Source organism: Psammomys obesus, unplaced genomic scaffold, assembly GCF_907164565.1.
Source record: "Psammomys obesus unplaced genomic scaffold, mPsaObe1.curated_primary_1811, whole genome shotgun sequence".
In the NCBI taxonomy this organism is placed as follows: Eukaryota; Metazoa; Chordata; class Mammalia; order Rodentia; family Muridae; genus Psammomys; species Psammomys obesus.
The window spans coordinates 18573795-18599232 of NW_026590062.1; the positions used below are offsets into that span (position 1 = coordinate 18573795).

A 25438-nucleotide genomic window follows, 5' to 3' on the forward strand; every position below is an offset into this window, starting at 1 on the left:
TTCTTCTCTTTTATATTACATTCCAGGTGCGTTTTCCTCCCCCTGCCCTCCCCCCCAGGTTTCTTCCCTCACTCCCACTTCTTTCCCTCAGATTCACAGCCCCCCCCCCCGTCTACTCCCCTCAGAAAAGATCAGGCCTCCGAGGGACATATAGGGCAAATAGGGCATAACAAGACCAGGCACACACCATCACATCAAGGCTGGACAAGGCAATGCAGTAGGAGGAAATGGGTCGCAAAGGCAGGGGAAAGAGTCTGAGACAGCCCTTGCTCCAACCGTGTGGAGTCCCGCAAGAACATTAAGCTACACAACCATAACATACATGCAGAAGATTCAAACAGGATCCCTGATTTCTATGAGCCCACTTGAGTCCCAGCCAGTTGATTCTATGGGCCATGTTCTTGTAGAGTCCTTGACCCCTCTGTCTCCCCGAATTCTTCCTCCCCATCTTCTGTGGGAACTCCTGAGTCCTGCCTAATGTTTGGCTGTGGGACTCTGTATCTGCTCCCATCACTCACTGGATGAAGTCTCTCTGACAACAATTATTAATCTGACATTCTTACAGAGAGTGCTGGGATGGCCAAGTTCACCACCACACTCAGTTTCCATAATTTTGGGGGTGTTGTACACGTTAGGCAAACATTCTGCCTGCTGAGCTGCATCCCGAGGCTCCAAACAGGCGTGTTCCTCAAGCCTTCTCCTCTGGCAGTGAGTAACTGGGGAGGTGTTCATTTTACTTTACTTGGGTGCTCAACGTGTCTCTCCTGTCTTTGGCATTGTGCTGTGTTATTTCTGTTTTCAACTGTTAACGTGGAGATCAGGCTTACTGCAGGCCAACCGCTGGTAAGTGTGCTTATCATGGACCGTTTTTTCTCTTCATTTTGGTTTTAGAATGCTCCAGCTGTCGGGATGTAGCATGCATAGCTGCTTGGGCAGCTAGTAAGTAGTCAGTGAGAAAAAGTGCGGTGGGGACATGCTACGCAGGTCTGTAATCCCATCCCTCAGGAAGCTGAGGCAGGTGGATTGGGAGTTAGAGGATGTCCTGAACTACACCAAGACCTCAACTAAATTGAGAGCTTATCTCAAGCGCGCACACACACACACACACACACACACACACACACACACACACACACACACTAACAGGGTTTAACGCCCATCTTCTACTTGCCAGTTCTTTAAATATGATGATAACTTAAAAGAGTTATGATTAAGAAGCACTATATTACCCAGAAGGGCTAGGGAGAGAGCCTGGACCAGCCAGATCATGCTGGTCTGTTGAGAGTCCTTGACTCAGTTGATAAGGTAGGAGGAAGACACCCAACTGCCGACCTTTGGCCTTCACACCCACATATATGTCTGCATTTGTGCACACATGTTACCCCCCACATGAACATGCATTGCTACTTGCTCCACACACACATAAAAAGAGGAGGAGAGCTCCCAACATGCACTGTATGGTGCTCCTTCCCACCCCCATCTGTTTAGAGCACTTCACAGAAGGGGACTAGAACCCCTGCTCCCATTCTCTCCAGTACTGGCTCATCGTGGATTATCTCGGGGTTCAGTTCTGCATTCGCCCCTTGCTGTGGCCTGGATATGAAATCCCCCCCCCACCCCACCGCCACTGGCTCCTCTGTTTTAACACCTCATTGTTTGGGAACGTTGCAGAGCCTTTAAGGGCCGAGACCTGGTTGGTGAGCAGTCACTGGGGATGGGCTTTGAGAGTTACAGCAGGGATACACACAGCAGGTTCTTTCTCTACCTCCTGGTGTGTTCTCCTGTGAGGAAGCTGCTCCGTTAGCTCAGGCTGCCGGAACCAAGTGGGGTCTCAGCTGCTATGCCTTTCCCACCATGACTCACGAACACCCCCACCCCTAACTCTCCAACCCCCTGCCCCTCTTAAACCACAAGATGAAATAAAGGTTTTGTCCCTGGGGTAAGATCAAGTTGATGATGGCCATCCCTCATCCCTTTGCAGCTTGTGAGGCTTCTACCCCCTCTCAAGCATTTACTGAAAACTGTTAAGGATGACCTCTGAGGAGCCTAAGGCATCAAGGACAACGATTTTATGGACCCACCACGGTCCTCTGCTTCTGGCCTAAGCAGTGGCTTGTACGCTTCACTTCCAGAGCTTGAAATATGCCTACTGCGTGTGATTGTCACTCCAGGAGTAGGTTTCACAGATTGGAGTGGATTCTCAGTCACATGTTTTATGCTTCCCTCTACTTGTTGGCCTCATCACCCACCAATGCTCACCAACTTTTTTTGGTCTGTTCCTTTCCTTTCCTTCACTTTTTTTTTCCCAGGGAGTTTATGATTATTTTCCATCTTCCTGGAAAGTTCAGCTGGCTGTTCTTAATGAGCACTGTACAGTCCTGGACCCCCTGCAGCTTCACGCCCTAGTTCAAGTCTATTACCGTGTTTCACACAGTGGTAGGAAGCTAGAAGACACAGTCCTTTGCAGGCCGGATCCCTGTAGCCCTTGCTAAGTGGATCAAGATCAGTGCAAGCCACCGACAGGAGGCTAGCTTGGAAGCACCGAGTTTCCTTCTTTGTGTATTTCCTTCCTTAGTCAAGACCCACATAAAACCGTCACTAAATAAAAGATTTCACAACCAGCCTGTTGAGATAGCTCAGTGGGGAAAAGTGCCAACCACCAAGCCTAATGATCTGAGTTTGAGCCTGGGGACCCACATGGTGAAAGGGGACAAGCAGCTCCTGCAAGCTTCAAGAGGACACTCTGACCCCCACACATGCTTGTGTACACACTCTGCCCACCTCAAATGTGGTTTTAAAGATATTACAATTAAGAATCCTTTGTAAAGCAAAGTAAACTGGACTTAGATAGATAGTCTCCCATCTATTTGCATACTTTTTTTTTTTAATCCAAATTCCTGGTCCTCTTGGGAGTGGAATCTATATTTTTAAAATAAGGCATGAAAGTAGAAGGTAGAAGAGAGAGTATTTGGAAAAAGAAAATGGACCAACAGGAAGGGAGGAGAGGATGAGAGAGGTATGTATGTATTATGTGTATCTTAAAAGTCTCACGGTGACACTGTTATTTTTGTATAATGTGTGCTAACAAATAGTGTCTACAAACATCCTCTGTGGCTTGGAAAGATGGCTGAGTTGGGAAAGAGCTTGCCATGAGGATCTGAAGTCAGATCCTTAGCACCAACGCAAAAGCAAGAGGCGGTGGCATATATCTGCAATCCCAGCACTGGGAGGCAGAGACAAGAGGGTCCCAGGCATTTTACACACTGGTGAGCTCCCAGATCCAGTTTCAGATAAACAAGGTAGACATGAAGGACAACCACCAAAGTCAGCCTCTGGTGTTGTGGGTTATTAACATTCATCATTGATTTATCGTTTAGTTGAACAGTGATTATTCCTAAGCCAGCTGTATACCCAAATCACCACACAGAGACTAGGATTTATTTAATTAACCTAGAGCATAATGCCGGGCAATAGTTGCTCCATCCTAAACCTCCAAGCCTGCATAGTTCGTCCCATTCAGATTTCCCACATTATGCCTGCTTTTAGGCATATCTTAGATCCAGTTCATCTCTCCTCATGGTTCCAAGTCCTCTCCTGCAGATCTCTCCTCTCCGACTACTCGCTTCCTTTTCTTCCCTTCTGGACCAGGATGTCCCACCCTATTTTCTCCATTGCTCAGCATTGGCTGGTACAAATGGTGGCATGTTTACACAGACTTGAGACAGGTGTTGCTTAGAATAAACATCACAACGAAATGTCTGGATTGAAACCAGAGAGTGAGGTAGAGAAATCAGCATGTGAATGAACAAGGGTAAATTGTACACCTTCCACAAGAACATTATACCACCTCTCTGGCCCCTGCACACGTGTGTGCACAGGAACTTGCAAAGGTTGAGTGTGCATGTGATACAAGGTGACCCATCCAAGAACTGTTTCCCTCTTACCTTCGGGGACGCTCGGTAAAGGATATCTGTGGTGACCCTACCCTGTTTCGACTCGTTTACCAGGGTGAGGGTGGGGGTAAGGGGGTGGGGGAAACGTAATGTGTGCTGGGTTGTGGGTGAGTGCCCTGGCTCCTCTGGGAGCCAGCCATCTGTGATGATGACTAAGGACGCTCACAGCAGGCGCAGTGCAATCTGGGGGACATGTGGCTTTCAGACAGCGGCCATTTACAGTAAAATCCCCAAAGGTCACCTTTCCCAATTTCCCATTCAATCCTTTCCTCGGGGCTGTGAGAGGAAAACACATTATAACTCTCCGACTTGGGGAAGAAAGACGAACCTTGCCAAGACCATGCACTGGGGTCTCTGATGCAGAGGAGCATGCTCCACTGTAGGGTTAATATCGGGGTTCCAAGCTGAGTCCTTCCTGTGCCATGCGCTTTCTGGCATGTTTCCATTTAACCCCTTCTTACCTAACTTTTACCAGTGGTGAGATGTGAATTGAGAAAATTCTTCATAGTGTTGGAGTTGAAATGAATCTATGCACTCATAGACCTGGCATCTAGAAAATGTTGAACAGCCACCTCCTGCTTCTTATTAGTACTCTTTTAAATGATTAAGCAAAACCCATGGGGGTAAGAGCTATTTGTTCATATCGAAGATTGATTTTATTTTTTAATTGTGTGTACTTGTGTGTTTTCACATGTGCATGCAGACACTCTGTGAGTCCGGAAGAGGGTGTCAGACCCCTGGAGTCACAGGTGGTTGTAAGCCACCTGATTTGGTGCTGCTAGCTGAACTCAAGTCTTCTGGAAGAGCAACGAGTGCTCTGAACCACTGAGCCATGTTTCCAGCCCAGGAGTCTCATTTAGGCTACCATGTCTATGTGTACATGCGCGCGCGCGCGCGCGCGCGCGCGCGCGCGTGTGTGTGTTCGCGCATGTTCTTGCATGTCTTGGAGTTGTCACACGTACACTCCTCTGTTCGTTCATATGGAGGTCCAAGGTTGATGTTTTAAATGATTTATAATCACTTTGTTCACCTTATCCATTGAGGCAGGGTACCTCAACCAAACCCAGAATCATCCCCCATACCACTACTCCTGATGGACGGCTTGCTCTGGGGCATCACCTGTTTTCAACTTCCCAAGCTGGAATTATAGGCTAGTTGCTATGCTTTCTGGGGACCCAAACTTGAGGTCCTCATGCTTGCAAGGACTAAGCCATCTCTCAAGTTCCTCCCACCAGACCACAGTTTGTAAGCGGTAAATGAGCTGCTGGTTTTTTCCATGGCCAAGGTGGATCATAGAAGCATGATTCTGCCAGGAGGCTTTTGCTCCAGTGGTGTCTTGGGCAGAAAGTAGTGTCTACTTGTGAGCACTTCCTGGTGCTGTACTGAGTGGGAACAGAACTCCTGAGGGTTCTTGAGCTGCAAAAAGCTTTGATCCTCTGAGCTTTTGCAGGGGGTGAAGAAGTAGGTGCCCCCTCCGCTCTTATTTGAAAGGTGGATTTTTCAAATATAGTTTTACTTTCCTCAGGCTGAGAAGCACTGGCAGGCCCCCGGGCTGGTCTTCCGAGTAGGAGAGAATAGTGCCCGCTAGACAGTGAGCAGGACTGTGAGTGTCCAGCTTTTTGGACACATAAAATCTCATGAGGTCTGCACACAAATAGACCTGTGTCCTTGAGCTGAAGTTCAAAGACTTTCTAACTCTAAGAACTCGCCATGGGTGAGGCAGGCCGTGACTATGAACAGCGGCTACTGTATATATTTCAGGAACGTAGGAATGTACTGTTCCTTAGTCCTTCTCCTCTTGCGTTTTCTTTCCCTTCCTACTTAATCTTCCTCCTTCTTTTCACCTCCCTCCTTTTCCTTCTTTCTATTCTTTCCATCTCAGCTACTCTTTTTCCTCCTCCTCCTCCTGTCTTCTTCCTTTTCCTTTCTCTTCTCCTTCCTCTTTCCCCCTTCCTTCCTCCTCTTCTTCAGCTCCCCATTCTTTCTCCTCCCTTTTCTTCTTTCTTCTCTTCCTGGCTTGATAGATACTTCCCATTTATACCTGGGAACAAACATACCAGTAGCACATCAGAAGGCATTCTTTCTGTCTCTGGCAGCATTGCATTGGAGACTTTTCTATTTAGAAGTACTTGCTAATCTGAACAGCTAGTGGGAATTCACTGTTTATATCCACATTCTTAACATACCAGCAAGGGTGAAATTCTAGCTCCTTTTATCTTGTTAAACCAGGAGAGAAAAATTGATTTCCACTCAGCAGTTCATTGACTGCCCCACCCTGTTTGGTGAATTGATATTCCCTCTCCTACCAGCTTGCCATACCTCCCTGATCCTCCCACAAGTCTCAGCTATGAGGAAATGTGTTCCTGGATCATCCGTACTGAGTTATTGGCATCTTGATGATGACATCTACTTAGCCTTTGAGCATAGGTTTTGAATGAGTGCTCCTTGGAAGCACAGACACTCTGAGAGTAGATAAATGTCTGGATCTGCACTTTGCCACACTGCTTCACTGACTGGAGCTAAGGTAAGGATGTAGAAAGCTGTTGGCAGTGTTGCCAGCATAAACAGTTAGTTATAAGGGTCCTAAAGCCACGTTGGTGATTTGCTGAGGGTCACTCAGTACTCCGAGGGTTCACTTTGCCTGGTGAAGTTGACTTGATAGTACCTTTGGGTAGCATCAGCTCTAACATGAAAACAAACAACAACCAAAGACAAAATGTAACAAAAAAAACAAAGTAATGGGAAACCAACTAAGAGACGTCACTTTTTCATTCTCCAAGCACATAGTGCTTACCTGTTCTGGCAATCAATATACATAGATGTCTCAAGCCTTGCTGGGTGACTTTTCCTGGTGACACATGAGCAGATGTCTATTCATCCCAAATAGAGCACAGATGGCAAATCAAAAAATGACTCCACTCTAGCCTACTTTTGTGAACCAGTGAGTTTATTGGGATTGCTTACAGGAGCATGGGTGACTCACAGGCAGCTGTGTCACCAAAAGTCTGCCCAGCATGGGTGATGACTCACAAATGCTTCTTTCTTGGAGCTCCTTGCACTTGGTTAACAGGTTAACAGGTTGGAAACATGCCCTGCCCCCATAGTAGCTACTTATATAACATTAAGAGGGACTTCTTAAGTCTTGTAAGTTCTAGGGGCTTTCTGTGTCTTGTTTTATTGACTTCCCCTAGTCTTAATGATCCTCCCTCCAGGACGGAATGTTTCATTTCACAGGAAATGGTTACATAACTGATTTGGTCTCTGACCTTAGATGATTAAGTTCAAGTTGGAGTCATGCAAACTGTGACTGAAGCACAGGTGATAAGTTCTGTAACAGACACACATGAAGGTAGTAGGCGACTATGCTGTGAATTTTCTTGGGGAGATGCATACAAATACCTGTTCATTTCAGATAGGCACCAATAACAGATCAAAGAAATGATTCTGCCAAAGTCTGGCTTGTTGAACCAATGAGCTTACAGGAGTTACTTATAGAAGTACAAGTAAAGGATTTCATAGAGTGTCATAGGTCACTTGAAAGCAGATGTGATAATGAGAAGCCAGCTGAGGAGAGGCTTTGGGAATCTTGTGGGTTTCCTGGGCTTCCTGAGCATTTTGAATTGATTGGCTATAGGAAGGTCCCCAGACCATAATGACCTGGCGTCACTCCCTAGGGGGATGGGCCAATTTCCTAGCAACTGTTATCTCTAGTGGGTGGGGAAAGAATGCAGTAAGACGGTCCTTCCCCTCAGGGCATTACTAGACTTCTCCACCCACATAGTTCAGGCCTTAGTAATAGCTGCTAATTTTTAATCTTTTTGGTCTCAGTGGTAGCATGTTGTTTCTAGAATCTCTCAGTAAGGGACTTGGATTGTGGCTTAGTGGTAGAGTGCTCTCCTAGAATTCCTCAGTGAGGGGTTAGGGTCCTGGCTCAGGGGTACAGCACCTGCCTAGAATCCTCCAGTGAGGGGTTAGGGGTGTGGCTCAGTGCTAGAGCACCTTTGTAGGATGCCTGGGCACCTGGGTTCAAGTTTAATCCCCAGTAGTAGGGAAAATAAACCAAACAGTGTTAAACAATTCTGCTGCATCACCAGCTCTTTTTATTTCATTTAGGTCATGCCAAGGAGAAAAACAGAGTTGTTTACTGAATCTGGGGCTGTTGATCACATTTATGGTACTTTTCCCACACGCATATCTCTTTTCTCCTTCCAGGAGATGGGCAGGTGGATTTTGATGAATTCATGACAATTCTTGGGCCCAAGCTGGTGTCCTCAGAAGGTCGAGATGGTTTTCTTGGAAATACGATAGACAGCATCTTCTGGCAGGTAAGTGAGATTTTTCACATAAGAATTAAGCCTAGTGGTATCATGTTTTCTGGGATCAACTAACTTTGATGTAAAGTCTTAGGTGTCTATTAAGACAGAAATAAACTCCCTTGGACTGGAGTGATAGATGCTCTTTGAATCGGATGTTTTAGTTGAAGTCCACACTCTTCTCAGTTAGGGTTTGGAGAACTAAGCTGTCTCCTCACATTTTTTTCCATGGAATAGAGTTTGCATTTGTGGAAGTAGAATTCCATGTCTGACTCATGAAGGGCTTTCTCATAAAGACCTTGAAAAGGGGACATTGGTTTCCATATAAACTTTTTACTTTGGGCTAAACTCATAAATATTCTCAATGTAGGGGTTCAAGAGAGATCACTGATGCAGGTTGTCCTTATGGGTAAGAGGTTTATGGGGGGGGGGTTATTAATGCCATAGGCAAACTGGCATGAAAGGGGTTCTGAAGAGAATTCAGTCCCATGAGACAGAGTGGAGGTCTCTTCCTAGGACAGTGGTTCTCAGCCTTCCTAACGCTGCAACCCTTTAATATAGCTTCCCATGTTGTGGTAACTCCCCCCAACACCATAAAATTGTTTCATTGCTACTTCATAACTGTAGTTTTGTTACTGTTGTGAATCATAATATAAATATCTGATATGCAGCAGAACTGATATATGACTCCCCCAAAGGGGTCACACCCCACAGGTTGAGAACCACTATCTCAGAGGTTTTAGGGAAAAAGGTGGTGGTCCTATGCCATGTAGGTGCTGAGAGCTCTGTAGAATATACTTCCAGTCAGATTATATCTGTCCTCTCAGCAGCAGGAGTTGGTCCCCTCAGTTAATGTGTCATCTCTCATGTGGGGTACGGTTCCTGTAGTCTCCGATTGCTTAGGTAAACTTCCTCTGGGAAAGCGAGGATTGCAGACTCACAGTTCACAGACCATCGCAGCATGGTAGCTTTCGTTTCTTCTACAGCAGTGTGAGGGGAGAGAGAAGGAGAGAAGAGGGAGAGGAGAGAAAAACAGACATAAAGAAAAAGATACAAGAAAGAATGTGTATCTGTTTCTCTCTCTCCCCCTCCCCACTTCCCTTCTGTTTCCTCCCCCACCCCTCTCTCTCTCTCTGTGAGCTTGGTCTAAGTAGGTTCTAGTTCAAACTTGACAGTCCCAGGAGACTACCTTGGGTACAGGGTAGTTTGTGTTGGAGCCTGTCACTACCGCTGCTACCATACTACCATTGGATCCATACTACCATTGGATCGTATGATCCAATGGTCTTATCTAAAAACTTGCATCCAATGCTATCAATTTACAGCCAGTCCTGTCTTATGAATTCTTGTTGGAGATTACTGATGCCTACACTTTAATTATTACAGTGCCACTAAATCATTTTTACATCACTTCTCTTTTAAAAATGTGACTATTGTCTCATGGTTATGGAATTGGGGGAATGGGTTATTAATCTTTTGTTTTTAAAACATGAGCTAAATGAGTTGTCGAGTTCCGTTGAATTAAATTTCTTTTTAGGTGTCTAAATTATGATTGAAGCTGGGCAGGGTGCTACATATTGTGATCCTGGTACTTAGGAGATTGAGGCAGGAGAATTGCTACGAGTTTGAATCCAGCTTGGGCTACAAAGTTGACAGAGTGAGACCCTTTCTCACAAAATCAAAACCAAAACCAAAACAATACCAAACAAAAATGAACAAATGAAAAACAAGGAAAAAATAGAAAAAATACAAACACCATCAAAAGACAGTGTTTCTTAAAACAGTTTTTTTCCCAGTAAATTATTACATTTTCCTAAGATAGATTAGTATATGATTAACCGTTGTTTTCTTCCTCTCTCATCTTACTGATACTCACCTAGCGTATGGGCAATGAGCATACACATACTTTCCATTTGGCTGTGACAAAAAATAGATGACAGAAACAATTTAGGGGGAAAAAAAAAGAGTCATTTTGGCTCACGGTTTCAGATGATTCAGATGGTCACTTGGCTCCATGCATTTGGGCAGGACAGCATGGCGGTGGGAGCACATGGCACAACATGGCACAAGAGAGATGTTCTTTGCTTTACAGTGGACAGGAGGCAGAGAGAGATCCAGAAGGAGTCAGCCATCACGTCCCCTACGGCTCTCCCTGAGTGACTTATCTCCTCAAGATCCCGTAAGCTCCTAAAATAGAGCCATCAGATAATTCAAACCGTGACCCTGTGGGAGACATCTCAGATTTGAGCCCCAATGTCATTTTCCAGCCTGTCTAGGTTGAGTTTGGAAGGACAAACGTTCCCACCCTGTGCACCTTTCTTCAGTTCCCAGGAATCCTTTCTACCTGTGCTCTGCATTCATAGTTCACCCTGGCCTAAGAGGATGCCACAGGACATCCTGAACTCTCTGCTTTTTTCCCCCTGGTCCCATCTCAGAGAGGAAGAGAGGAACTGTGTGTATCAGATCCTTGTCTTACATGGTGGCCCCAATTCTCCAGATTCTTCACCAAATGGCATTTCCAGGACCGGGCAACATTTTTCTACCACAACACTGGCTCTCTTTAGCATAGCTCTGTCATTACTGCTGTGACCACAAGTAGGTAAGTCTTACCTCCAGACTGGTAAGACAGGGTTTAGCAAAGTGAGCCAGGGGAGAAATTGCGCCCAATATTATTTATTTTTTAAAATGCCTTTTGTGTGATTGTATGTGTGCAAGTGTTCATGTGTATGTACATATGTGTTCTTCAGGAGCCATCTGCCTTTATTTTCTGAAGCAGGGTGTCTCACTGGCCCGGAATTTACTGATTCAGCTAACCTCACTGGTCAGAAAGCCCTTGGGATCTTCTTATTTCAGCCTCCCCCAGTTGCTCAGTTTACAAGTTCAGCCAGCATATACAGCTTTTTGTTGTTTTGTTTTGTGTGTGTATGTGTGTGTGTGTGTGTGTGTGTGTGTGTGTGTGTGTGTGTGTGTGTGTAGGGGGGAGGTTCTGGAGAATCAAACTCAGGTCCTCCTGCTTCTAAGGCAAGCACTTTACCAACTGAGCCATCTCCCCGTCTCATCCTGTAATATTTGAGTGACTTTTGGAGTGCAGTGTTTTCCCTCTCCCGCGCTTACTCCCCCAGCTCAGAACAGCTAATAGCCAACAAGCAGAGGAGCACCGGTCAGATCCCAGCAGCCATGCTCTGCTGCCTCCGCTCTGCTGCCTGATCGCTGAGAAACAGTTCGACAAAGTGCAGCACCCGCAGCAGCCACCCCTGAGTGGAGAGACGCTCCCAGCCTCCATGCTTGGGTGGCTGGGGTCTGGGGGTGTTAAAAGAAGGCTGTGTGCACACGTGACACATTTGCACGAAGGTGTCTACTTGGTCCGTGGCAGTGGTTGAAGACAACGTAAGAAAGAGGAGCAGAAAAGCAGGCTTCTGCCATTCCAGGAGGGGATACTCGCAGCAGGAGGGAAGAAATAACCGTAGACCGGATACTATGCTAAGAGACCAGCGAGATTCCTATGAGAGCTGCTTTCCAGTTCTCACAGAAGCGCGGGTGTGAGCTGAGGCTGAGGTGGGGCTCCTCGCATGGTGTCATGGCCGAGGAGCAGACAAGGAGTATTTGGCAAGTCACACAGTTTCAGCAGGTCACGAACTAGAGAGCAGCTCAGCTGGGTGCTTTGGCTCTGGCTCCCTCTGGGGGGAGGGGGTGCTGCCAAGATGCCTGCTCTGGTCATTAGAGGCTTGGCTGGGGCTCAGGGATGTACTTTAGGCTGCCTCATTGCCCTGGCTGGCAACCTGTTCTCCGGTCTCCACCATCAGGGCCTCTCCACAGTGCCATTGGAGTGTCCTGGCATGGCGCTGGCCTCCATGAAAGCGAAGGATCAAAGAGAGCGCAGGGCAGAAGGCACGAGCACGGTCCAACTTTGCTTCTGCGTACGTGTGTGTGTGTGTGTGTGTGTGTGTGTGTGTGTGTGTATGTGTTCATGTGTACGTGCAGATACCCATGTGTGCACGTGTGTGTGGAGGTCAGTGGGCGCCACCCTCTGTCTTTTTGAAGCAGAGCCTCTCAGTGGCTTCGAGCACACCAAGTAGGCTAAGCTGCCTGGCCAGTGAGCGACGGCAATCCCAGGTGCATGACCTCTACTTCTCCAGCGTTGGGATGACAGGTGTGCTCCGCCTGTTCCCATGTGCACGCATGCAGGCGTGCATATACCCGTATTTACTGTGTGTGGGAGCTAGAAGTCAGCTCCGAGCATTGTTCCCCAGGAGCTGGCCACTTTTTTTTGTGCTAGAGTCTCTCATTGGGCTTTATCAATCCGGCTAGGCTAACTGGCTAGAGAGTCCCCAAAACCACCCGTCCCTGTCTCTCCCACACAGGGATCACAAGCACATACCAGTCCAGCTTTTAACATGACGCTGGGAATGGAATTCAGGCCCTCATGCTTGCTAAGCAGGCACTTCCTGACTGAGCTGTCTACCCAGCCTGAGCGTCCACTCCTGAGCTGATATTGCTGTCACAAGCCTCGCTTTCTCTCCAGTTTTGCATCCCTTTCACCTTAGAGGAAATGCAAAGGTGGAGGCTCTTTGCTACATCATTGACAAGAAATCTTATGAAGCACTGAGCTCATCTTCCTAATTAAATCCTTTTCCTGACGCTCTTTCCTTACTGGAGCTCTAGCCCACATTGCCAAGGGGGAAATAAGATCAAATGTGATTCTAAATCAACAAAAACAACTATTCATCCCCCAGTATCAGCCCTAAAATTATGCCCTACTGTATGTAAGTAGGGAATTGATATTGGTGATAATATTGGTGTTGACATTGGTGAAATTTAACTAGCTACACCCACAGCTTTCATCCTAAGGGATATGGCCTTGTTGTAGATGGTTTGGTCCAAAGTGGTATTCTGTGCCTATGTGTGAGGCTCCCTGAGCCCCTGGCATCCAGTTCAGGAGCCTCTTAGATGGTTATAAGTTGTAAAACTTTTGGTGTATGTTCATTCACTGCATGTGGGAGCCCAAAGGACAATCTCACGTGTTGTTCTAAGCCAATATCCTTCCCACCCCTTTTGAGATCTCTCAAAGACTTGTAAATCAGCATAGAATGGCTGGCCGAAGATTCCCAGAGATCTCCCTATCTCTGCTTTCTCCAGTGCTGTGATTTTACAAGTACCTGCCACCACATGTGAATTCTTGTAAGGGTTTTGGGGGTAGAATTCAGGTCCTCATGCTTGCATGGAAAGTATTTTACCAAGTGATCTAAGTCCACAGCCAGGACTTTTTAGACAGGTCCTGCTGTGTGTCCCAAGCTTGCCTCAAACCCTGATCCTCCTGCCTCAGCCTTGAGTGTTAGAATTACGTATACTCACCACCATGCTCAGCTGATAACTTCAGAAACTTTATTGTATTCTTCTCCTTCCATGTATCACGTTCCTGTGTACTTAATGTTATTGCAGGGATATTATAGGGGAGGAAATGTGAAATTCTATTTGAAGGTAGCCTTGGGTCTTGGGATGTATTATAATAATACAGAAGAAGAAAGGAAAGGGCTGAAAAGACTTGGATTCCTGAAGAGACATAAGCAAATGTCTAATTACCCCAGGGAGGGAACCAGTGACAGCAACTATTTTTGTTTATATAATCCTGGGAAGGGAGGGCCCTGTGAATCTTGTAAATCTCAGGAACTTTCTGAACCTTGTAAGCTTTCTTTGCCTCCTGTTAAAAAGCTTCTCTCTGGGGTGGGGATTGCTACAAAACAATGATATTGGCTAATTGTGACCACTGAGAAGTGTGGTCCTCATCACTCCATTGTACCTCACTCCTTCCTTTGCACCTCACACCAGGACTCCATCTGTATTCTGGAATGTCTGACAGAGATGCCCCTTAGGCTAGGGAGGAGAGAGCTAGTTACTGTTCAGTGAGCTTATTTATTACAGGAAGCCTTTTACATTCTCTCTTCCTTTACCTCAGTAACTATGCCTGGCTTTTCTACAAGTCTGTAGACTGCAAACAAGCACAAGGATAATAACAAGAATCTCAGCAGAGTAAGCAGCGCTGTTGACCCCAGGGGTCACACAACCATCGCTGTTAGTCTCTTTTCTTTCTGAAGAAAAGGTGAGAGCGCTTCTACACTGAGCCAGGAGAGTGCTGTTTGTGATTCTTAAACTATTGAAAAGGGGGCCTGCAAATGTGGTTCTGCTTGTACAGAGCTAGCCTAGCAGAGTTCTGGGTTCCATCGCTAGCACCGCGTGAAAGCCCAGAGGCACTGGTACACACCGGTAATCCCTTCATGAGGCAGGAAGTGGCCAGAGATAATGTACCCTCGAGGACATAATCCTCCGGGGACCTAATACCTCCAGCTGCATCCCACCTCCTAACATTTTCAGAGCCTCCCAAAATAGCACCACCAACAGGATACTGAGCATTCAGTGTACGATGGAGGAGCATATCACATTCAGTTCTTAGGATGGTAACAATGTCTAGTTTGCCACGCAGATCTATGTACTATTCACAACTACGTCACCATCTTAGCACAAAAGTGCACAAATTGGAGGTTGGAGAAACGACTCAGTCACTAAGGTATCTGCTGTATCAGCATGAGGTTCCGTCCTCAGAACCCTCTGTCTTGTTTCTCCTCCATGCCTCTCCTAGCTTTCCATTTCTACTTAAGTCCTGGACTCATGGTCTTTGTTGTAATCCAAACACACTGGGCAGGAGCGATAGTTCCATGGTTAAGAGGATTCAGTTCCTAGTCCCCACGTTGGGCACCTCACAACTGCCTGTAACTCCAGTTGCTGGGGAGTCGGCACCCTCTCCTGGCCTCTGTGGGCACTGCACTCACGTGTGCACATCCCCCTTCCCCCCACATACGCATAATTAAAAAACAATTAAAAAGCCCTACAACAACAACAGCAAATTCTTCCCAAATCCTGGCCTCCACTCTGCCTGGAATGTTAGACATGATGTTTCTGTAGCCATGGGTGACATAGGTGCTAATATGGCTTGGAGTTCTTGGCAGGTGAGGGTTCCCAATACCCCAAGTTCATGACATGTAAAAAAAAAATGTACAGAACCTGCAGTTACATTATAATGGAAAACCTGCTATGCCTTTAAGAATTGAATGGGCATGGGCTAAGATGTTGACAGTGACATTCTATGTGGTAGGAGGATGTAGGTGTTTTCTAAAATCTCAACAGTGGGCATATGTTACTTCCATAATTGAGAGGAAAAGTTAAAGTAAAGAAAGAGCAGACTTCAGCTAGTCAGGCATCTATTAATAGCTCTGATTTTTTTTTTTTAATGTGTAAGACTAGAGGTTACCATGTGAAGCAGGCTGCCGACAAAGATTGCAGGGGAAATAGTTGTGTGTGAAATGAAAAGTGTGTTGATTTCTGGGAAGTATTTGTTGCATGGGGCAAAGGCTTAGAAAATAGAAGAGCATTTCATTTTTGAGATCTTCCTTCTTTTTTTTCTTTCCTCCTTTTCTCCCTCCTTCCTCCCCAGCCCTATCCTTTCTCTTTCCTTCCGTCCCCTTCCCTCCCTCTGTTCTCCTTCTGTCGTTTCTCTCTCTTCTTCCTCTCTGTGTCTCTCTTTATTTCTCTGTCTGTCTGTCTCTGTATGTGTGTCTCTATTTTTCTCTATCTGTCTGTCCCTGTGTTTCTGTCTCTCTCTCCTCCTGTCTGTGTGCGTGTTGCTAGGGATTAAACCCAGGCTCTCACACATGCTCAGTGAGCACTCCACCACTGAGCTATATTCATTTATTTATTGAGTCAGGGTCTCACTAAATTGCTACAGCTAGCCTTGAACTCCCCCCGTTCCTCTGACTTGACTCACAGTTGGCACACTTCTTCTTCAAAGCCTCCTAAGTAGCTGGGATGACAGGAATGAGCTACCATAGTGGCCTCTCTCTCTCTCTCTCTCTCTCTGTGTGTGTGTGTGTGTGTGTGTGTGTGTGTCCTTAATTAACTTAGTTTTTCCTAGCACATCTTCCATTCATCACATCTGGCACCAGATGGATGTTTCTCCTCTAATATTGTGTCAACTTGCCACTCTCTCAGAATCCTAGTTGCACACTGCAGCTCATCCCTTCTTCCTCTGATGGCTCCCGAGTACTGCTCAGCAGCAAAGTCCATCACCTCGCCTGCCTGTTAGACTGACAGCAAGCTCCTGGATGCCCAAAGTAATTTTCCTAGGTGTGAAATATGGAAATGTGGGGTGTCTGAGCAGACATTGTGTCCCATCGTGTTGTTTGGAGACCAACAGCAGTAGCACCATCACTTGGAACTTGTTAGAAGGCAAGTTTCCTGGCCCCACACCCCGGGATGTCTACATAAGAAACCTCGGGAGTCTGATGTCCTATGTCCGCTGGAGGCGGAGCTTGACCAAAACAGAGAGGCTCTGAGTGACATTCGGGACGGAACAGTTGTGTTGCTGATCTTGGCTTCCTTCTGACGTGGTAACTGGAGTTATTCCTTACATCACACACAAGTGTAACTGTCAGGGCTTCTTAAGGATTTTCATTCATTAACCCTTCTCACCTGAGAATTTTTTTAATTTAATCAGTTAAGTAATTTTTTTAACGTAGGCCTGTGCATGACACAGTGTGTGTGTGGAGACAAGAGGACAACCCTCGGCCATTCTCTCCTTCCACCAGGTGGGTCTCAGGGGCTGAGATGATCATCACCCAAGATATTTTTATGTTCCCCGCGAATATAAGTGGATAAAACTGATGTGCAAATCAGCATTTGTTCATAATACATCCTGAAGAAGTGTGTTGCAGGGGTTTGAGAAATAGCTTAGTGGCAAGAACTTGTACTGACTGCTCTTACAGGGTGATTTGATTCCTAGAACAATCTCCTGACGCTACAGCTGAGGAGGGGGAGGCTACAGACCCGAGCACACGACAAACCCTCTTCCGGCCACTGGAGGCGCTTGTGCGCATGCGCACTTGCCGTCCACAAACAAAACTCTTAAAAACCGTATTTTGAATCAACTTCTCTATACATAATCATTTTACCATTTATTAAAAGAAAGGTGGATTTGCATATTAATGAGATAAATGTGCCTTTTGTTTTTACAGAAGGAATTCTTAGGTGAGTATTTGACACCTCAAGACACAGTGTCTAACTTTTCCAGAATTGATGCGAGGTATGAACACTCCTTTGCATAGATACATAGTTCGAAAAGAGAGAAGTATGCTGGAAACTGTCTTAATCCCAAGCCAAAATCCAATGCAACCTTAGTTGATGAAATTCAAATCATCAATTTGAAGATCAATTTTTATAATCAAACGTTCTAGCATACTAATTGGATACTTACATGCTGAGAGGTGACACAGGGAAATCCAACCGGCTTTCGTCTGCCGTAACGAAGTCATTATGTTTCAGTCAGAGCAGAAGACTTGGTATGTGCAGGCCGGAACACATAGTGGTCTCCAGAAAGAGCCCAGGGCTTCCGGGAAGTTGGTGATGTGTGGTAGGATGGCATGCACAGCGCAAAAGGCACAAGTTGTGTGTTCAGCACCGGGCTTCAGTGAGGTTAAATCCTGAACCATGTGTCCAGAAACACATCGGACTAATTACGTGCTTACCTTTGAATTCATTACTTGGTTGTTATCAGGTCTGAGTCTTTTTACTGTTGCTAGGGGTTTGTTGTTTGTTGTTTGTTTTTGTGATTCCCCACATGTAATTGATCCCCATTTGATGTCATGAACCACAGTTTGAAAAACTGTAATCTATAAAACACAACAGTTTCAAACAGTGATAATTACATGTATTTGTTTGTGTTCGTGTGGGGATATATGTTTGTGATTAGAGACATATATCTTGGAAGCTAGAGCCGTCAGATCTCCTGGAGCTAGAATTAACAGGCGACTGTGGACTGCCTAGCATAGGTGCTGGGACTTGAACTCGTGTCCCCTGCACTAACAGTCTGTGCTCTCATCCGCTGAGCCATCTCTTCTGCCTCTCAGTCTGGGTTTAAAGTGTAGTGAGATTATGCGACAGTGTGCTTTTAGCTTGTGTGTGTGTGTGTGTGTGTGTGTTCCCATACACAGGCACACCTAGGTGTGTGTATTCATTTGCACATGCCCGTGTGTAGAGGCCTGAAGACAGATGTTGGCTGCCATTCCTCAGGCACCTGCAGCTTGCTTGCTGAGACAGTCTTCCAGAGAACCTGGAGCTCGCTGGTTAGATGGATGGTTGGCCAGCGAGCCTCAGGGATTCGCCTGCCTCCCTCTTCCCCGTGTGCAGGCTGCGAGCACTGTCGCACCCAGCTTTTTAGACTTTTATTTTATTTTTGTAGGTGGCTGTGGGGTTCTAACTCCGGCCTTCGTTCTTGAGTTGCAAACACTTTACCACAGAGCCGTTTCCCCAGCTCTGTTGTTCGTTTCTTGGTAGGAAGAGTTAAATAGAAATGTACTGGAGGCCGTAGATTTGAACTCAGTACTGGCATAGAACGGAGCACCACAGACCAGACCGATGTCTGACAGCTCTGGCTGCAGGAAGCCCTGCAATCACATGGCTAATTAAACTGCAGCAGGCTGACGAGTTAATTGAATAAGTTGTAGCCAGTTAAATTATTTTCTTTCTCACTTCCATTTTTTTTTTTTCTTTAAATACCGTCCAATTGCTAACCACCTCCACGTGTCTGGAGTTAATTCAGAACAGTTTCTAAGATCTTTTAAGAATGTTAAGTTTGAAGCTGTTTGGTTTCAGAGACCACAGCTTCTGACACTGTGGGTATGGTGCCAGGTGGGGGCAACTGCAGGCAGGGATCACAAGGGTGGGAGCAACAGCAAAAAGATTCTTACCAGGACAGTGACCACAAAATTAACTCAAAACCAGATGCCTAACCTGCTGAGTCACATCCCCAGCCCAGGAGATGCTTTCAGTGCTCACATGGAAATAGTCTCTGTGCAGTTGGTACACATCTGTTTAAGGGACTCTGGCCAGTTTGACCATGGCAAACTGCCCTTCTCCTCCATTGCCTTCTGCCTTGCTAAAAACTGTGAGATTTCAACTCTACAGCTAGGCACCAAGCTCTAGTCCCTTATTCGGCTACTTCATCTTCCTGAGGATGACTACCAAGGCCCAGCTATCAAAGTATTGAAATCTGGCAATCAAAAGCCCCCTTTGGCTCACCTAATTAACGTGCTCAATTAAAATTAAACACCTCATCCTAACACAGGGTTTCCCCTTGTACCTTTATAAATGCCATTTTCCTATATACCACATCTGTCTCCTCTCTATCCAGAGGCAGTCCTTCATCTCCTGGGGACAAATACCCTTCCTCTCTTTGCCTTTGCTTTGTCTTTTATTTCCTGCCCTCTGTTCCTCTGGGGCAAATAAATCTCCTTTGAGCTGAGAACTTGGTCTTGGGGGTTGTGAGCCCCAAGACAACTGTAACCCCAGCACCTTGCAGGCTGAGGCAGGGACATTGCCCTGATCTTTGAACTGCTTAACTTCTAAAGCATGTTTTGGTTTTCTTTGCTCAAACTCTAAAGTTCAATTGGTTGGCAGAATTTTTCTTTGAATAGACATGGCTTTCTAAGTATTAAAGTGATGGTCATAAAAAATTATGTACTTTCGAAGTAACAAAAAATTAAATAACCAAACTAGAACAAAGCAACTGATAAATATAGAAAATTACACGTAAAAGCATTGTTAAAGCATATGAGAAATGTTGATAAGAACAATAAAGACATGAGAGATGGAACAAAGGACTGCTGAGAGATTGATTGTTTATTGTGACACTGGGATTTGAACTCAGGGCTGTGCTGTACTTAGCAAGCCCTCTACCACTGAGCTCCATCTTTAGGCCTCCTTTAAAATTTTTCAATTTTGGAGACAAAGTCTTATGCATTCCAAGATGACCTTGCCTGGCTGTGGAGTCAAAAATGACCTTAACCTCCTTCTGTCTCCACCCCTTGAATGCTGGGATAACAGGTCGGCAGCTGCTCAGGTTGCTGAGGATGAAACCCAGGACGCCATGGGATCTAGGTGAGCACTCACCTCACAGGCCTACATCCCCAGCCCATGAGATGCCTTCAGCACACACAGGGCAATAGTCCGAGAGCTGGGCATGCTGGTACACATTTGTATTCCCAGCAGCTGGTGGGCTGAGGCAGGAGGAAGGGTAAAACAATTCAACTTCACCAGAAATTGAAGAAACAATAATTGGAAAACAACATGATAATAGTTTTCTCCTTAATCACTACTAAAAGGAAGGTTCCTTTGACCAATTAAATTTAGTTTGTTTGCACACAAACAAACCCACAGAAATGTGATTCAGGTCTGGGGCAGCCTATTGAACTAAGGCTGGCTTTGAGAATGCCAGCCAAGAATGCCATCTAGAGAAACTACAGGCGGGGAGTTGGGAGGGTGGAGAGTAGGTGTTGGGAGGATATGAGACCCAGAAAATCGGAAGTGAGGCATAGAAAACTGGAAGTGGGACATAGAAAATAGTTGGCCAAAGCTTATCCAACCAGCTGGTCAATTATTTCCAGCTTAACATTAATTGATCCCATCTTAGTTTTCACTATTGGGGGTGGGGCTCTTGCAGAAGCTCAGTGTCTGTGATTAAATTCCAATGGGTTTGACTGTATCTGTGTAATGTAATCCTCCCCAGGATTTGACTCAGCACTTTTAAGAATGAATTTGTAAGAATGCTTTTAAGAATGAATTAAGGGTTGGCAATATAGCTCAGCGGGTAAGGGTGCTTGCCGCCAAGTCTGATGACCTAAGTCCAGGCCCCTGGAATTACGTAGTGAAAGGAAAAAAACAACTCCCACAGGTTTCCATCTGGCCTCCACAAGCATGCAGGTGCACTTGGAGTAATGCATACTCAAGTAAATAATGGTAAGAAGACAGCAAGTTTCTAAATGAGGGAGTTAAGTGGGCAAAGCCATACAAGGCCAGGAAATTGTACATTGTTAAGAGTGCTTGCTGCTCTGCTCTGTGGCTTAGACTCTGAATCCCAGTCCCATGGCTGGCAGCTCACAAATGCCTGTGACTCCAGCTCCAAAAAAATCTGATATCCTCTTTTGATCTCCTTGGGCAGGAATGAGTGCTCATGAGTGTGCGCGCACAAACACACACGTACACACAAATGATAAAAATAAACATAAATCTTATAAAATTAATTCTTTGTCTACAAATCTATCACCCAAAATCCATCAGCAAATGCATCTGCAAGGATGGAATATTGTACAATTATTGAAAATAATGCCATTACCTTTTAGTCACTGAAAAAGTCACTCTGGAGATTAGATTTATGGTGTAATTACATAGATGTTCTACCGCTATTATAAATTCATTTATAGTCATCTATTATGCATTTCTTTATAGTCATCTGTTAAATCCATTTGTATTCATAGAGAAAAGCTGCAGAAAATGCAATAAATCTGAAGGTACTTGTTATTATCGATCTCAATAAAAAGTGAAGATAATTTTTGTTCTTTATACTTGTTTTTATTTCCTGAAATTTCTATAATTAGGCAGCATGGAATATTTTGTTGTTTTTTATTAGATTTATTTGTTCATTTGGGACATGGATGATGTGTTCTGTTGTACGTGTGTGAGTAAGGGAACAACCTTTAGGAGTCAGTCTCCCTTTGCGCCTCGTGGGTCCTGGTGACTGAACTCGGCTTCAGGTTGGGCAGCAAGCGTCTTTATCTCTGAGTCATATTGTCAGCCCTTGATTTAACTTGACAACTAACTTGCATACTCCCTTGGTTGTTATTTTTGTTTGTTTGTTTGTTTGTTTGTTTGTTTTGATCAGGGTCTTTCTATATGCCACTGACAAGCTTTGAACTTTTGGGGGTGCTTCTGCCTCAGCCTTCCACGTGCTGGCATGATGGGCCTGCCTCACTATCCCTGTCAATTAGGTTTTATTCTGTATCTGAGAAAGTTGACAAAATTTCATGTTAATAAACTGCATTGGCAAAATAAAAAGGAGTGGACTTGAAGGGGTTTCTTATCTGTGAAGCCAGTGTGGACAGATGCGCACAAAGCACAAAGCTGCTGTCCAAGCAGGCAAACACGAAACTCGAATCACATCCGCCAGATGCCGGGAGGGGAGGGAGGTTTAGGTGCTGAGTGGAGTTTGGCTCAGTGGCAGCTGCCCACCCCAAGCTGCTATGTGGCCTTCAGCTGTGAGGTCACCGAAAACCCACTGCCAAGTGAACAGATGGGCCTCCGCACATACCCGAGTAGGAGAGTGTCTGAACTGATGTTCTAACGGGGGCGGGGGGAGATCCACAGCAATTTCCAGGCTGCGACTGTGGTTCCGTTGGTAGAGTGCTTGTCTCCTGGGTTTGGTCCCCACAGCCATGAATACACTGAGTGGGCAGCATGCGCCTGTCACGCCAGCACTTGGGAGGTAGAGGCAGGAGGATCAGAAATTTATGGTCATCCTGGCTACTAGTTGGACTGGAAGCCAGCCTGGGCTCATGACACTGTGTCTCGAAAGCGGGGAGAAAGGCAATTTAACAAATCCATTTGAAATCAATATTAGCTGTTTCTTAAGCCTGTGGCTGGAATGAGCTGCTCAGTGGCTTTGGCAGAAGGGAGAAAACCAACAAAGTGATCAAAAAGATCCCTGATTGTTATATCCCATAGAACATTCCCTAGTTAGACTGAAAGTCATTGTCTAGTCTTTTCGGTAAGAGCCAGTGTGGTTTTCTTCCACTCAGTTGTCTCATCCTCCAATTGTGTAGCATAAGTGTGTCATGCAAATACAATTTCTAGAAGGTACAGAATGTTCGAGACTGACACAAATAGATGGTGCATATCTGTAATCCCAATTCTTGGGAAGCTGAGGCAGAAGGATTGCTCTGAGTTCCAAGGCAGCTCAGCCACGTAGGAAGACCCTGTCTCAAAATAAGAGAGAGAGAGAGAGAGAGAGAGAGAATAGAAAAACAAGAAAAGGAAGTTAAGACCGATCCCTTCAGAGTTTAAATCTTGTCCTGGAACCAGTTAAGGCTTAGGGGGCAGCGAAAGGAGCCCGTTGCCCGTGGAAGTTGGTTGGGACTTCTGCAGATAAGTCCTCTCATGAAGAAGCAAGGCTGCACGCCCCACACTGCCTTGTTGGACCAAGGTGTCTTGTTTTTTTTTTTTTTTTTTTTTTTTTTTTCCAATTTTGGCTATTTTAATTTTGGGGGGCATATTTCTAACTCTTTTTTGCTAGTGTCCTAAAAAGCCATGCAGGAACTGGGGCTTTTCCTGGCCACCTTCTGAATCATCGCATCAGCACATGTGTAGTCTGTTGCTGCTCTGGCAAAAATACCACAGGCTGGGCAGGTTATAAAACACGGAAGTGCAGCACTCACAGCCCCAGAAGCTCAGAGCGTGACCGAGCTCTGCTGACGGCTGACCGGACCTGACTTCCTGAATGTTCACACAGTGGGAAGCGTGAGACAGATGTGTGCAGATGTGGAAGCCAGAGGTTGACATCTGGTATCTTCCAGTTTCTGAAACAGGGTCTTGTCATTGAAACTGCAGCTTGCAGAACTGGTCAGACTGGTGAAGCAGGGAGCCCCAGGCATCCTCCTGTCTTGCTTCCCAGCTCTGTGCTTGAAGGCATGTGTCACCACACTCAGCTTTTAATGTAGGTTCTGGCGTTCAAACTCAGGTCCTCATGCTTAGAAGGCGAACACTTCATTAGCTGAGCCATCTCTACAGCTTATGGAGTCTCCTAAGGCCGTGGATGTCCTATGTGAGGATTTTACCCTCATGACCTAAGCACATCCCAGTAGCTGGCATCCCAGAATATGCACCATGGTGGGCAGTATCGCAGTATATGCATTTAGGAGACACATAGTCTTTGGGGTTTTCTGCTTTATTGTATTAGGTTCTCTGTGTCTGCTATGTCTTTGTCTACAAATTATGGTGCTTTGTGTCTTCATGACAATGCATATCTTAGCTCCATTTGTATCGACCCAAACCTGCTCATTACTGAATATACTGAATATATTAGGGGGCATTTGATTTTCGTAAGGTAACCTCTAACCTACGGGTTTTTATTATCTGACAGATTTTTTTAATACGAGTATACAATGAGCTTTAGTCACTCTCGCTTCCTGCCCCCATTGCCCTCTCTCATCCCTATCCTACTTTTACGTCTTCTCTGCTTCTCTGTGTGTGACATCTGAGGTTAGAGTTTCTTGCTTGGGAGTCGGTGGGGACTTGTTTGACTAGAGCAAGGGCAGCTCATGAGTGGGTCTACCACTGAGGGAGTGACACCCCTCCTCCAACAGCCCTTCCCTGTCAATAGTCCCCTAGGGTGGGGGTGGAGCCTGTAGCCCGCCTTCCTCCATGACTGTACGGATGGGTGTGCAATGGTTGTGCCATGTCCATCCCTTTTGCTGCACATCTTCCCCTCTTCTAGCATATACATTCTCTCTTTCCTGCCCTCTGTGACCTTCCCTGAATCTTGGAGGGGTGATATAGTGACTTCATTTAGAGCTGAAACTCCACCATCTTTTATTCTCAGTCCTGTGGTCAGTTATGGGTTTCACTGGCTGCTACAGCTAGACTGAGCTGAGCCCCTCACTCATCTCAAATGCTGTCTAGAGTCAGGGCTCAGTAGATTCTGCAATCATGAATGTGTGATAGCTCCCATCAAATGTCCTTTGACTCTGTGACAGCAGGGGCATGTGTTTATTCTTGCTTCAAAGAAATGACATGATGCAGTAGTCAACTAATTTCCTTAATACTAAATAAACCCAACATTGCTAGCCCTGATACAGACTCATCACGTCGGGTCCTTTCTTAACATTGAATTTATAATGCAATTTAAAACTTTGATTTACCATTGATTTTGATTTTTTTTTCTTCATCCATATTCATAATTAATGTGTCATCATTTAGTCTTGAGCCATACTTATCCTAGCATGATAAAATTAATTTGTTTACTTTTTAAAGTTATTTTTGTGATCTACAATGATTTCCATATACTGAAGACGTCATGAACTTAGATTTGAGCAGCCGGTTCACACAGGACCTCATTCTACTAGAAAAGTTGTTCTTTTGTTGTAGTTTTGTTTGAATTTTGGTTTTTTGTTTTGTTTTTGTTTGCAGACAAAGACCCCATATACAGACCAGGTTAACTTTGAACTTGTGTGCTTATTTCTTTTCCTTCCTTTTCCTTCCTTCCTTCCTTCCTTCCTTCCTTCCTTCCTTCCTTCCTTC

At 45.5% G+C, this 25438-nt stretch overlaps 1 protein-coding gene across 2 annotated transcripts in view; it reads left to right on the forward strand.

Moving 5' to 3' along the window:
• Caln1 (calneuron 1) overlaps positions 1-25438 on the forward strand; it is a 342779-nt gene that overhangs the window by 221088 nt on the left and 96253 nt on the right. For both annotated transcript variants that reach the window (XM_055606329.1, XM_055606330.1), the window contains exon 4: positions 8166-8278. In XM_055606329.1, the coding sequence (XP_055462304.1) occupies positions 8166-8278 (113 nt within the window). The remainder of the gene's footprint in view (positions 1-8165; positions 8279-25438) is intronic.